The 14895-nt window shown below is 47.3% G+C and overlaps 1 protein-coding gene across 1 annotated transcript; it reads right to left on the bottom strand.

Annotated features, from left to right (window-relative positions):
* Positions 1 to 1298: 1298 nt before the first annotated feature.
* On the bottom strand, positions 1299 to 14596 carry CNIH1 (cornichon family AMPA receptor auxiliary protein 1). Its single transcript, XM_040411578.1, has 5 exons — positions 14411 to 14596; positions 9701 to 9769; positions 4345 to 4457; positions 2642 to 2785; positions 1299 to 1766 (listed from the first exon to the last, which is right to left on the bottom strand). The coding sequence occupies exons 1-5, from the start codon at positions 14489 to 14491 to the stop codon at positions 1739 to 1741; spliced, it is 435 nt and encodes a 144-aa protein (XP_040267512.1). The 5' UTR covers positions 14492 to 14596; the 3' UTR covers positions 1299 to 1738.
* Between the last annotated feature and the right edge of the window lie 299 nt (positions 14597 to 14895).

Below are 14895 nucleotides of genomic sequence, written 5' to 3'. Positions count from 1 at the left end.
AGCCCTCGGGATTCAGTCTCCTGCAGCAGGGAGAGCGTGCTATGTGTCGGCTTCTCCATTTTAGGCGGGGGGGGGGGGGTTAGTACTCAAAACCTTTGAAAGGTTGCTATGAGCTTTAAATCAAAATCGCTCTAATTTTATAAAATCTTTCACTTGCAGAATCCTAACACCCAGCAAGAAATGTGCAAATAGAGGATGTAAAGTTATTGAACATGTTACATGTCCCTCGTTTATTGGTATATTATATTGCATTGTTGTATTCAGAACTCGAAAAAAAAAAAAGGCATTTGGGGTGTTTGGATGTGGAAATGTGAGGCATGCATACAAAGCAATATAAATAAAAAGGTAAATTAGCTAGACTAATAAGGTCTTTCACAGCAGCCATAGAATAGGGAAATCACTGATGGGAAAATAGCCATTGTGACAGACGCAACTGGACCAAACCACACAGAGCATGGGTTGGTTATGTAGAAATCACTAGCATAGTCGCCTATTCTGTGAATATTTCCCAAATTAAAGGGTTGTCCGTGTTTTTATTTCTGGAAAATGCCCGATAATAAAAGCACTTAACGTCACTTTCTTAGGCCACCTCCATCCTCTCCCCAAGCTGTGGTCAGGGACGTCCCATATACCACGGTAGCCAATTACTGGCTGTAGGAGTATATGGGAAGTGTGAGTGCTTTTATTATTTTCAGGCCACAAACGGTTTCCAAAATAAATTTTAAAAAAGTGGACAACCCCTTTTAAGCAGAAAGACGACCTACACTGAAAGCAGACAGCGCTGCAGCCAGCCATCAATTTGCATTTAATAAATGTAAGTAATTTGCCAACCAGATCCATGGAGATGCTGTCAGTGTGTCTGCTGTAGCTCATGTACTAGGTGGGGTGCTCCCCCCCATATGGGGCATATAGATGTCTACATGGCACAACCCCTTTAAACTGCAATAAATGGATAACTCCTTTATAATGTACCTGTATGTTTTCTTTCGTGTAATACAATAATCTGCTGAGGAGGACACAGATAGCAGTGATGGTGACGTCTGCATGAAGCTGTTTGCTGCGGCAATGGGAAGGGATCAGTAAACTTAATGTAAATTCTACAATTTCTGCTTCCTGAGCCTGCCAGGCAAGGACATACAGCATTAGGAAGTGTCCAGCAGCTACGCATGTGTTATTCCTGTTTCACATGCTTTAGGGTCATTAGTGGCACAGGCCACGTCACACATCTGCAAAGCCGCATGATGACTGGCAAACTAGTTGAATCAAAAAAAAAAAAAACAATGCGCAGATAGAGCATGTTTAAATTTAAAAAAAATGTATTTGCTAAAGGGATCCTACAGGTTCATACAAAAAGGGGCAAAACTTGACTCAAAGAATCACACACTGAGCACTGGACGTGAAACCAATTCCTTCAGCCATTGAGGCCAAGTCAATAACGTCAGTGCAGGACATTTCACACAAGCAGAAATATCATGGCAAAAAAATAGCAAGTTTAGAGGAAACAGAAAGAAAGATATATATACACAATTTCCCAGTCTTTGTAAAACATGAAAATCATCTTCCCACCGACACAAAATGTGACGGCCCTTAAAAAGTTGGAAGCCTTGTTTCCCCCCATCAAGTATATACGCAGACTAGGGAACCCATTGGCCGCTGTAGTAGGATCTCGTCGGATCAAACGCCTATAGTGTTTACAGCTTTGCATGCAATTAAATTCAACCAGCGTCTTCTATGTTTCTTAGGAGCTCACCAAAACGTAGATCATGCTGCAAGGAAAAGGGAGAGAAAAAAAGGGACAGGATGAAAATACAAGATATGCTTATGCTCAGAGTCATATCAAAGCTTCTACGGTAGAATGGACCTTACAAGATCTAATGTAGCTACAACCTGTGGCTCCTAGCTGTTGTGAAGCCTGCAGCTGCAAGGACATGCTGAGAGTTGTAGTCACAAAAGGGGATGCGCCACAGGTTGCTATGGACCCAAACTATATTTCGATTTTATATGGTAGCATAATACAGACTTCATGGGTAAAAATACATCGTCAAGTTCCATTGCATATAAAATATATGAAGGACCTACAGCTCTAATACTGAACCAGGGGTAACCTGAGGACTAGGAATTGCTGTGGGTCTGCAGGGATAGCAGCATCTTGCAGTTCAAATGAATGGGCAAAAATGCAGTGCACGGACAAGGCAGGGCCTTAGGGCTCATGCACACTTTTTTTTCTTCTATGTCTGTTTTTTTTTTGCCACCCATATGCAGATCCATTCACTGCAATAGAGAAATATACAGAAATGACTCAGTGTGCATTCTGTGTCCACATGGCCATTCTGCAAGTTTAAAGGGAACCTGTCACCGGGATTTTGTGTATAGAGCTGAGGACATGGGTTGCTAGATGGCCGCTAGCACATCTGCAATACCTAGTCCCAATAGCTCTGTGTGCTTGTGCCTCCCATCCGCGCAGGTGCAGAATGTCAGGAAATCTACCGCAGTGGTTGGGGGAGAAGGCTGAATGACACAGCATCACTCTTATGGGGGGGGGGGGGGGGGGGCTTGCTGACCCAAGGGGCATGGCTTTCATAGCTAATGGCACAGAACTTGGCACCAACCTCTTAAAGCACAGATACAAAACACAACTTACCCATAAAGATAGTAGAAAAATGAAAGCAGGTAAAAAGCTAGTTTACACCATCCCTCCTTCTGACAATATGCTAGGATGTCTGCATTCATAATGGTTGTGGGGTCATAAAGCCCGGGGCAGCTCATGACCGGCCTGCTCATGTACCTGCAAACAAGAGGGAACATTACTGGACTATCATAGTGTGACCGAACAGATGTCAATGGTCAAACTCTCATTTTAAGGCCTCATGCACACGACCGTTTTGTGGAACGCACACTGGTGCCATCCGCAATTTGCAGAACGGCACGGACAGCCATTGATATAACTGCCTATTCTTGTCCGCAAAACGGACAAGAATAGAACAGGTTATATTTTTTTTTGCAGACCGCGGAACAGAGCAACGGATGCGGACAGCACACGGAGTGCTGTCCGCATCTTTTGCGGCCCTAATGAAGTTAATGGGTCCGCATCCAAGACGCAAAAACTGCGGCTCAGATGCGGACCAAAACAACAGTAGTGTGCATGAGGCCTAAAATAAGATTTGGATCATTTAATGTCACAGTAATACTATGCACTGAGTGAGAACAGAAACCTTCAATGAGTCGTGGAGGATAACAAAAACAGCACCACCCATGTCCACAGGTGGTGTGTGGTACTGCATCCTCATTCACTTTAGTGGTGAGATAGTGGGGGTCCAACACCCCGCACCCCTACCAATTAGCTGTTTTGGGCAGCAGTCAGCGCCGGAAACTATAAAGTGGATGGAAGGTTTGTCCACTGTAGTTTTTGGCACCAGCGTATTTCAGCTCACCTCCCATTCACTTAAATGGGAGCTGAGGTGCAGTACCCCCGGCATGGCCACTACACGTGGACGGGACCTTCTATTTCCAGCTGCTTCCTGAAACAGCTGATCAGCGGGGTCACCGGCCCCCACCAATCTGATACTGATTACTTATCCTGAGGCTTATCAATAACAATAAAAAAATAAACCTTTTTACAGTACAACACATTTGTACGGGATTTTATAATCCATCCACATGGTGCAGATTTTCTAATCCACAGCATTTCAAACAGTTGTGAGTTCCACCCTTGGAATGTATAGAGTGAAATCCACACACGAAACATGAGGATTTTCTCTGCAAAATGGGCGATAGAAGATCTGGGGTCTTTGGGATACATTTCTGCTACTTCCAAAATTTTTAGCCCATAGAAAATGACCAACAGGGTAACTAAAGATTTCTTTAAAAAGGTTTTATGAGCCTGTCCACCCCCCCCCCCCCCCTCTCCACTACTAAGCTTATGGCGGGGTCATATCGCACCACCACATCGCCTTCCTTTTTACTACTAGGCACAAACATTTTGTAATGACTGTCCCTGGTATTGCGGTTGGTCCCATTCACTTGAATTGTGCCGATTAGCGGGGGTGCCCCTGGTCAAATCTTCGCTGATTAAATATTGGTGGCCTTCCCTAAAGCTCAGGGAACCCCAATAATTACATTTTCTGGTGATTTTTGTGTCCGTGATTAGATGCACTTGATGCAGCTCTCCAGCTGTTGTGAAACTACAACTCCTAGCGTGCCCCTACAGCGCTCGGCTGGGTGTTGCAGTTTCATAACAGCTGGGAGGCCACAGATTGCAGGTCACGGCACCTTACATCCTTCCAGTTTTTGTACAGTAAGAAAGGAAATGTTCTGACGGTCATACAAGTGAGAAATGTACGTTACCTCCAAATGTGGTACGCCAACAGGGGCATGTTTAAACTGAGCGTTAACCACTCTGCTGCACACAGAAACATGACACAGAAGAACGCATGGATGAGATACTCGGGAAGCACAAGCTGCAAGAGAGTGACAAGAGAACATTTACATCAGTCCCACAGACTTCTCCATACACAAGACATCAGAGAAGCCCCCTCCTAGGCACCATAAGCCCTTTGTCCCAGTACACACATAAAGGGGAACTGCAATGTGTCAGAGAATAACACTGGTGGGGGAAGTGGGAACTCCACCGACCTCAAAGAGAAGTGGTGTTCAGCAGTAGTCCCAAATCCCCTTTTGGAGCTGGCTGCGGGTACATGATCCTGCGACCCTTTCCTTCTCTACACCATTTGCACATTGCTAGGTGTAGATGCTGTCCACTTTTAGGGGTAATAAGTTATGGTACCGTAATTTTAAGTCATGGACAGAATCTGCTGTGTAGGAAGGAGTCTGGAGTATTCTTGACATAGGCTCCCACGGGGGGCTCTTCTGCTGCAGATTGGCCATAAGCTTCTGGAGGGCGGTGGGAGCCCACGTCACGGATACTCACTGGAGTCCTTGCTGCAGAGCAGTTTTTCCCTTGTGTATTCTCAAAAACAACTTCACATTAATGAAAAGACAATTGAGATCAGGGTCCTTGTCACTACACCATGCTGCCCTCGAATAAAGGTCCTGACGGGTTCCCTTCAAGATGTGCAGGGAGCCTACACCTAACGCTGAGCACAGGTGTCCAAATCTGAGGTCAAAGCCTTCCTGCAGATAGGAGCTCCTGTATAAAAAAAAAAAAAACAGTACATACTATATACTACATTACTGCCTGCAGCTTATAATAAGATCGATACTGCCGATAAGGACAAATGGTTAACTCATATTACACACAGTTCTGGAATAAACCTGATTGTGCCTGAAGCTGCAGAGATATCAGGAAAACAGTGTAAATGCATGCATGAAATATCGGTAACAGACATTAAACAGGCTGTGTGATACATAATGTGCACTGGGGTATCATCACTGTGTACATACATTACTTATCCTGTACTGATCCCGAGTTACATCCTGTATTATACTCCAGAGCTGCACTCACTATTCTGCTGGTGCAGTCACTGTGTACATACATTACTTATCCTGTACTGATCCTGAGTTACATCCTGTATTATACTCCAGAGCTGCACTCACTATTCTGCTGTCGCAGTCCATGTGTATATACATTACATGACTTTTCCTGTACTGATCCAGAGTTACATTCTATATTATACTCCAGAGCTGCACTCACAATTAAGCTGGCTTCAGTGTCTGGTCTGCACAGAGTTTTCAATGCAGATTTGCATCCTATTCACACTAGGCACTGACAGTGGAGACCTACGAAGTCACCCTACAAACTGCTGTACACTAATGACTCCGGCCCTTCAGAACAGTAATTGTATTTATTAGAAGTGAGGACAAAATGCATCTTCCTCCTATCTGGCAGAGGTGCACCCTCAGAGGTGCCGGATTATCAGATGCTGCCCAATAACTAATGGTCATAATGTAAACATTTTATCCTGTGCTGGAGATATTTTTTTGACTGTTTGATTCCAAATGATAGGAAGATTCTATACAGATCAACCCGGCTGGAACATTCTAGTAAAACCTGCAGCCGCTCACAGAGACCTGTAATACAAGAACAGCTGGGGAGGCAGAAATGCCCTAATCCTGCTGCAGGAAGATCCGCCGGTCACATAATCTCTCCAGATGCTGCTGGGAACGGGTTTAAAACATGCGAGGCATCAACCGTATCCCTTCCCGGGAATCGTGGCAGCCTGTGGCGCTCCCTGAACCTTGGTGTCAGCACAGAACACAACCCCTGAATCGTGCACATTCCTGGGTTAATATCACACACGGCTTTCCATGCATATTAATAGCCTCACGGTGAATAATACGATGGTGAAGTCAATTCACAAGTGATGTCAAGTCTTGTTATAAAGTATAATAAGTGTGACAATGACGCGCGATCAAACTGTGAAATGCCTTCTGAAGATTTCGAGCGCATTATAGATGCATGTTAGAGGCAGCAGGGAGGGCAGTTTTCTATTTATATATAAAAAAAAAAGTTTTGAAAAGTGGGTCCTGGTCATGGACTTTTTGCCTACAATACACTCTTATAAGCTACATCACAGCGGTATTATTTCTCCCAGTGCTGGCGGGGCACTACCCTGTGCTCCCCTAGGTTACTATGTATTGATAAACAGAGCTGAACCTAAAGGATTCCAGATATTATGTAACTATTGAGACATTTCATAACTTTTTAAGGAAGGGGGGGGGGGGGGGAATCGATCCACATCGACGTTTTCAATTCCGTTATAGCTTTCTATAATAACATGCTTATAACAGAAAATAGCAAAATTCAGAACGGAAACCTTTTAAGGCATTTCATTTTGATCCAAAATATTAGTGCTAAAATCTTCCAGCAGAGGAACAGCCAGCCGGAGGAATAATAGAGGAGCTGCTGCTGAAGCCGGATACTACCCTCCCTTTCCCCGCCGGAGCCCACTGACTTTAATGGGACCTGTCAAGGATCCGGGCCGTCATTAGTGCTGCTGCTCGCCGGAAACAGTCTGGGTCCTGTTATAATCTATAGGGCCTAGCGGTGCATCTTGCTATGGATCGGCTGCAGCTCTGACAATGGTTCTTGGCAAAAATCTGCTGCAGAAGCTACCATAACATCTGGACTCAACTTTGGCTCAGTTTTTGTAACTACTCTATTATTCCTCTGGGGAATGCAAATATGTTAGTTTCTACAGAACATTTCTAGGGGTACATAACGGAGGAACAGCACAATGCAAAGTTACAAAAATAAAATATATACATATAAAAAAAATAATAAATCACTCCATCTTTATTTTTATGGAGAATGCAATTAGTTCCTAAAAGCAGAGAGGTCAAAAAAAAACTAACAGGACCTCTATACTACATTACTCCACACACAGGAGAGCTGACCAGTCCTCTATGTTAAGCCCATGAGCTCAGTATCTCCCCCCGATGTTGAAAGATCCACTTAAAAAAAAAAAAGAAAAAAGAAGTTCATTATAAATTAGGTTAATAGAATTTTGAATCCTCTTTGTTTTTGGGGTGTATGTGGGTTTAAAGGAGAAGCCTGAAGGCAGATAACAGTTTTTCTTTTAAGTCAGCAGGCAAAATCAAGTTTTTCCATGTCAGCAGATAAACAGGTTAGATGTAAGGCCTCATGCACACTGCCGCTGTGCGGCCGTTCCATGCATTAGGGACCGCAATTTGCTGTCCCCAATGCACGGGCAACGTTCGTGCGGCGGCCCGGGACGGATCGAGGCCCATTCAACTTGAAGGGGACCGTGATCCGTCCGCACAAAAAAATAGAACATGTTCAAGTAAATGGGTCCGCATCCGTGATGCGGAGAGCACACGGCCGGTGCCCGCATATTGAGGGCCGCAACACGGCCGTGTGCATGAGGCCTAAATCTGAGGATGCGGATGGATCAGGCATGTTAAACAGGGAAAAAAATAAAAAAAAACGTACGGCAGATGGAGGAAAATATTCATACAAACAAATGTTCCTAAAAACAAAAATGTGGGGACTGAACAGTGAAGGGAACGTACACACCTTCAGTGCAATTTTCACTCTTTTAATCTTTTTCAGCTTTTCAAATGTCTTTTGTTTGCGACAGAGTAAAAAGCAGATTGAAAGAATGTTAGTGTAAAAGAGCGGCGAGAGGGAGAGTAACAACCAGAAAACGTACGACACATCTCAGCCCACCGGCAGAATACGCGCCAGTCCGACTTAAAGGGACCGTCCCAGTTAGCAGAATCCATAGGTTCTAAGCAAAGTTATATAAAAGGATTTTTTTTTATATATTTTTTTTAAGAGTGAGTATGACTTTTATGTGCATTATTATTCAATGTGGGACCCACGAAGCAAACCGAGCATACACTCCAAAAATAGCTGGATCGGCTATTTTCAGCAGTCCTGCAGCAGTGAACAGAGGTGGACGCACTTGCGCTCTCCATTCACTGCTATGGGACTTCCAAAAATAGCAGCGCAAGCGGTTTTGGCAACTCCCATAGTGAAGAAAGGAGAGTATGTTGCTCAGTGTGCTCTCCTTCACTTCAGGGGCCCAATCTTCTAGACAGGAGCAGGGACCCGTACCTATCTGACACTAGGACCCTAGCAGAGGGATCAGCAAACTCCAGCACTCCAAATGCTGTTATATTATCAATGTCCCAGATGGGGCAACCTTTTTAATGGAGTTATCTGCAACATTTTTTTTAATCCCTTCATGTGATTAAGCAGTGATAATGCAGAAAATATTCCTACCAGGCCGGCGCTGTGCTCCCTGATGTAATTAGATTGTGTCCGCTTCCCGGATCACATGCTGTACATTCAGCACATGAACCAGTAAGTGGCCGCAACTAATTATACTGGAGCGTGCAGCGCTGGCCTGGTAGTAATATTTTCAGCATTATCACTGTTAAAGTGCTTAATGACATGATGGCGGACCAGTAAAAAAAATTGCAGCTAACCCCTTTAATAAACACTGGTGAAAAGGAGAGGATAAAAGGCATCTTCCAGGATCGGTTTGTGTGAGCGCTGCGGCATCTTCCCTGTGCGCATGGGGCCGTCCACCTGCATGCCATGGTGCCGGATATTGCAGCTTCGCCCTAACCAAGTGAACGGGATTAAGCTGTAATTAGCCGACACTGCCGCTAGAACGTGGACGTAATGTATGAAGAGAGGATGTCTTAGGGCTGTGATGGCTAATCTCCGGCACTCCAGCTGTGGCAAAACTACGACTCCCAAGATGTACACGTGCTTGGCTGTTCTCAGAACGCCATAGAAATAAATGGAGCATGCTGGGAGTCATAGTTTCACCACAGCTGGAGTGCCGGAGGTTAGCCATCACTGTCTTAGTGGAACCCTCAGGACACTTTAAAGCCTGCTGAACCTAGATCATTGTGTATGTTATAGTAAGGAGATAAGCGGCTGCCCCATAACCTGCCACCTCTCATCTTCTAGGGAAAGCAGGGGTGGGAGGGATGAAAATTCAGGCAGATCCACGTCTCCACTAATGGACGTTACGCAGGAAAGAGAAATGTTACACCAGGTGTTGGCTGCCGATCCACCTGTCACCCAATCTCATCACCCACAATGTAGGACAGCCTCTACAAGCTCAACGCTGCTAAGTGGGACAGTTCCTCTGCCGTCACCACATCGCCCCATTTTATGACGCAGCTGCCACAGACACCAAAGATCACAGACAGAGCAAGAACGGAGCGCGACAAATGACAGCAAATAAGGTGGTCTGTGACTTACAGGGTTCAGCGTGTTGCATTGGTCTATAGGATTCTTGTAGTCTGTCTTCAGTTCATCAAATGCGATGATCTGTGGAAAGAAAATAATATAAGTACAAGTAAAGAAACATTCCTTCACCTAAAATCTATTTTCTTACCATTTATTTGCTGGGTGTATGGCTGGCCTGTGCTGACTGCTATCTAGTCCTCCATAGTCAGAGGGCTGCACAAAGCCGCCCCCAAAGGCCTGGTCCACATTTCCGTTTTTCACGGGCAGTGCACGTAACCATTTACTTTAATGTGTCTGTGCACACACCAGTATTTTTTGTTACTGACCGTGGTTCAGAATAAATTAAAAAAAAATCACCACAGAGACATGCGCTACTTTAGTCTGCGAGACGGAACAAACACGTCCATTAAAGTGGTTCTGCAGTTTGTTTAAACTGATGATCTATCCTCTGTAAGATCATCAGCATCTGATCGACGGGGGTCCGACACCCGGGACCCCCACCGATCAGCTGTTTGAGAAGAAAGCGGTGCTCCAGCAGCACCGCGCCTTCTCACTGTTTACCGCAGGCCCAGTGACGTCACGACTAGTATTAACTGGCCTGGGCGCGGCTAAGCTCTGTTCACTTGAATGGAGCTTAGCCGCAACCAGGCCAGTTGATACTAGTCGTGATGTCGCTGTGCCTGCGGTAAACAGTGTGAAGGCCACAGCGCTCCCGCCGATCAGAGGCTGATGATCTATCCAGAGGATAGATCATCAGTTTAAACAAACTGCAGAACCCCGTAGTATATTGTTGTATATTGCTGGGAGTCACACGGTTTTACTTTATACATCCAAAGTTTATTGACGAACTGCAGAACCCCTTTAAAGTCTACGGGTCCGTGAAAATCACATCCGTATTTTTCGTTAACCACCGGTAGAAGATGCTCTGGAATTTAATTTTCAGCTGAGCAGCATCCGTGAAATATGCTTCACAGATTTTTTCACAGACGTGTAACGGACATGGAAATGTTTTACATAATGGGACGATCGGTTTAATGAGCGTTCATAAGGAGCAACGATCAACTAGTAAAATATCATTGATGGGCGCCTAAAGGGACCCACAGGCTCACTCACACAGGTAGCTGCATCAGTAAGTAATGGAACCTAAACGAGAAAGACTGGAAAGTTCTGCATCTTTTTCCGTATTTGGCTAGTATTCACCAAAGTAAGGGAGAACGAGGCCTTAAAGGGCTTGTCCGAGAGATAATCAAAAATATTGGAGAAGCTCCTGAATACAAAAAACACGTTATACTTACCTCTTTGTCCAGCGCTGTTCTCTGTTGTGACGGCGATATGCAGGTGTACGGTATGTGACGGTGAGGGCGGTCATGGAGGGGCTGCCCTGATGGCACCCAGGGGACAGGGAGGACATGGCAATGGATGGCACCCGGGGGACAGGGAGGACATGGCAATGGATGGCACCCGGGGGACAGGGAGGACATGGCAATGGATGGCACCCGGGGGACAGGGAGGACATGGCAATGGATGGCACCCGGGGGACAGGGAGGACATGGCAATGGATGGCACCCGGGGGACAGGGAGGACATGGCAATGGATGGCACCCGGGGGACAGGGAGGACATGGCAATGGATGGCACCCGGGGGACAGGGAGGACATGGCAATGGATGGCACCCGGGGGACAGGGAGGACATGGCAATGGATGGCACCCGGGGGACAGGGAGGACATGGCAATGGATGGCACCCGGGGGACAGGGAGGACATGGCAATGGATGGCACCCGGGGGACAGGGAGGACATGGCAATGGATGGCACCCGGGGGACAGGGAGGGGCTGCCCTGATGCCACCGGGGGACAGGGAGGACATGGCAATGGATGGCACCCGGGGGACAGGGAGGACATGGCAATGGATGGCACCCGGGGGACAGGGAGGACATGGCAATGGATGGCACCCGGGGGACAGGGAGGACATGGCAATGGATGGCACCCGGGGGACAGGGAGGACATGGCAATGGATGGCACCCGGGGGACAGGGAGGACATGGCAATGGATGGCACCCGGGGGACAGGGAGGACATGGCAATGGATGGCACCCGGGGGACAGGGAGGACATGGCAATGGATGGCACCCGGGGGACAGGGAGGACATGGCAATGGATGGCACCCGGGGGACAGGGAGGACATGGCAATGGATGGCACCCGGGGGACAGGGAGGACATGGCAATGGATGGCACCCGGGGGACAGGGAGGACATGGCAATGGATGGCACCCGGGGGACAGGGAGGACATGGCAATGGATGGCACCCGGGGGACAGGGAGGACATGGCAATGGATGGCACCCGGGGGACAGGGAGGACATGGCAATGGATGGCACCCGGGGGACAGGGAGGACATGGCAATGGATGGCACCCGGGGGACAGGGAGGACATGGCAATGGATGGCACCGGGGGACAGGGAGGACATGGCAATGGATGGCATGGAGGGGCTGATGGCACTGGGGGATAAAGGAGCTGATGGCACTGGGGGAACTAAAGCACTTGGGCTGATCGCACAGGAGGGAACGAAGGGTGTTGGGGAATGATTGGAGGGGGTCTGATGAGTTTTTATAAAGGAAAACAGTCCATTATTTTTTTCTTATTAGAACACTCGATTACTAAAATAATCGTTTACTGCAGCCCTAGTATAGATACACGCTAGGTATCCCGCAGGGAGGAGGAAAGATGCAATTAGTGCCTGCCACAGTGAGTGCAGCAGGTACGCATGTACATGGATAGCCTGCACCATCTGAGCAGTTTTCGTGCGAATAGAGTCCCTAATAGGGCGTTTGGACAAGGGTTCCCTTCACCAAAAGGCAATGCAGTTACACTTAATATCCACTAGAGGGACATGTGGTAAACTCGCTCTACTGCATAAAGTGATCACCAAAAATATCCGAGATGCTACTGAAAGTTGAACGAGGGAGGGTCACAGAGAAACAAACAGTCTATGACGCCAGGACAAGGTCCAAAGAATAACATGCTGTAAGTCCTCTATGGCTCAGACCAGCCTTGGACACGAAATTCTGCTGGCCGCTGTGTCCTTTCAGCAGAGCTGAAGATCGCGGAGCAGTTTAAGGCTACTTTCACACTCGCTTTTTGTCTTTTCGTTTTGGATATCCGTTCAGGGCTCTCACAAGCGGTCCAAAACGGATCAGTTTTGCCCTAATGCATTCTCAATGGAAAAGGATCCGCTCAGAATGCATCAGTTTGCCTCCGTTCCGTCTCCATTCCGCTTTGGAGACAGACAAAAAAACGCTACTTGCAGCGTTTTGGTGTCCGTCTGATGAAACTGAGCCTAACAGATTTTCACTGACAATAGAAAACGGATCCGTCCTCCATTGACTATCAATGGTGTTCAAGACGGATCCGTCTTGGCTATGTTAAAGATAATACAAACTGATCCGTTCTGAACGGCTGTATTATCTGAACGGATCCATACAAAACGAGAGTGTGAAAGTAACCTAAAGCTGCGGCTGTGCCGAGAATTGACCCAGGATCCCATCACTGCAAGAAACCAGTGCTAACCTCTGAGCCACCATGCTTCAATGGCAGCCAAAGAGTCACATAACCCATACAGTCAGCAACTACTGACGACCTCCTGCGATACAGAAAACACGGACGTCGTACATGGGTTCCCAGGTCAAGTTAGAAGAGGCGATGTGGGCTCGGTTTAGTTCTCTCCAGGTTTATACACATCAGGGACCTCGTCCTAAGGCCTCATGCACACGACCATTCCGGTCCACAAAAAACGGAAGCCGCCCGTGTGCCTTCCGCAATTTGCGGAACGGAACTGGCGGCCCATTGTAGAAATGCCTAGTGCAAAACGGACAAGAATAGGACATGCTATTTTTTTTTGCAGGGCCACGGAACAGAGCAACAGATGTCGAAGTGCTGTCCGCATCTTTTGCGGCCCTATTGAAGTGAACGGGTCCGCACCCGAGCCACAAAAAAATGCGGCTCGGATGCGGACCCGAAAAACTGTCGTGTTCATGAGGCCTAAATAGGACTTCTGTGATAGGAGTCGGTTCAGTGGGTGTCTGGCCGCGGAGACCCCCGCAAAACCCTGAGAGAGTGAACATCAACAGAGAAGCTCCAATTCATGTCAATGGAGGCAGTAATCATGTATACTCCCCCCCCTTAGAGGATTCTCTGGGCCGAGTCCAAACATAGGGGCTCATCCTCTAGATGTAAACAAGGATAACACCCCCTTTCACCAACAGCAAGCAGAGATCCTGAAAACCACGAGAAAATCTTTGATGAATAAGGACGGCACGTTTTGGCGCCTCTAATAAATCTATTATATGCCACTTAGTTTGGGATGCTGGGGATTGTAGTTCCCTCAAACAGTATGCAGCATAAAAGATATTCTGTGATGAACTACAAATCCCAGCACACCAAGCACGTTGAAAACTGAAAATCAAAGCTGTGACAGGAAGCTCTCCGCCTATCTGGACTACAGCTGAAGAACTACAAGTCCCAGCCAGCGGGGAAATCTTCGTTACTATGTAACAGGTGGACATTCCTCATGAAAAATATGCTGGGAGTCGTAGTTCCGAGCCCTGTGACTGAGGGAGAGCAGGCACTGTGGGGATAGAGTGTGAACCTTGCACCCGGAATGGAGGAGGGGGGGGGAGAGAAGCCAGCTCAGCACCGCCATCCCCGGACTTTCCGCCCAGTCCCGGATACTTACGTGCCATATAGCGAAGAATATGAGCGCCGCGGTGAGCAGCAGGGCCAGCATATAACAGAAGGCCGCGAACGTGAACGCCATGTTCAGTCCGGGGAGCGCAGGAGGAGGCGGCCGCCGCGGGAGCTGCTGGGAGAAATCATTCACCGGCGGTTCAGCCAGGCGGGGAGCGCGCACGTAGATGCAACGTCAGGCGGCGGCCGCGCGTGCGCGAGCACGCATTCGCACCTTTTCGGGAACGCCCGCGCTGAGGTCAGCTGACCGCGTGTGACAGCCAGCCCGGGAGCTACCAACTGACTGCGGAGGGGGGGGGGGGGGCATGTTCACATTCTGTACCCCCCACCACAACTTTATATTTACATAATTAATTGAATTAATTTTAATTGTAAAAGTTTGAGATGTCGTGAATTACCTTAAAGAAAGGATCAAGAACACTTGCAAATTCAATGTATTAAATCCAATAAAGTAATATGGGAAGGGGTCATATA

Source organism: Bufo bufo, chromosome 11, assembly GCF_905171765.1.
Source record: "Bufo bufo chromosome 11, aBufBuf1.1, whole genome shotgun sequence".
Classification (NCBI taxonomy): domain Eukaryota; kingdom Metazoa; phylum Chordata; class Amphibia; order Anura; family Bufonidae; genus Bufo; species Bufo bufo.
Note: the sequence above shows the minus strand (reverse complement) of the source record. Positions and strands in the feature narration are given on the sequence as shown.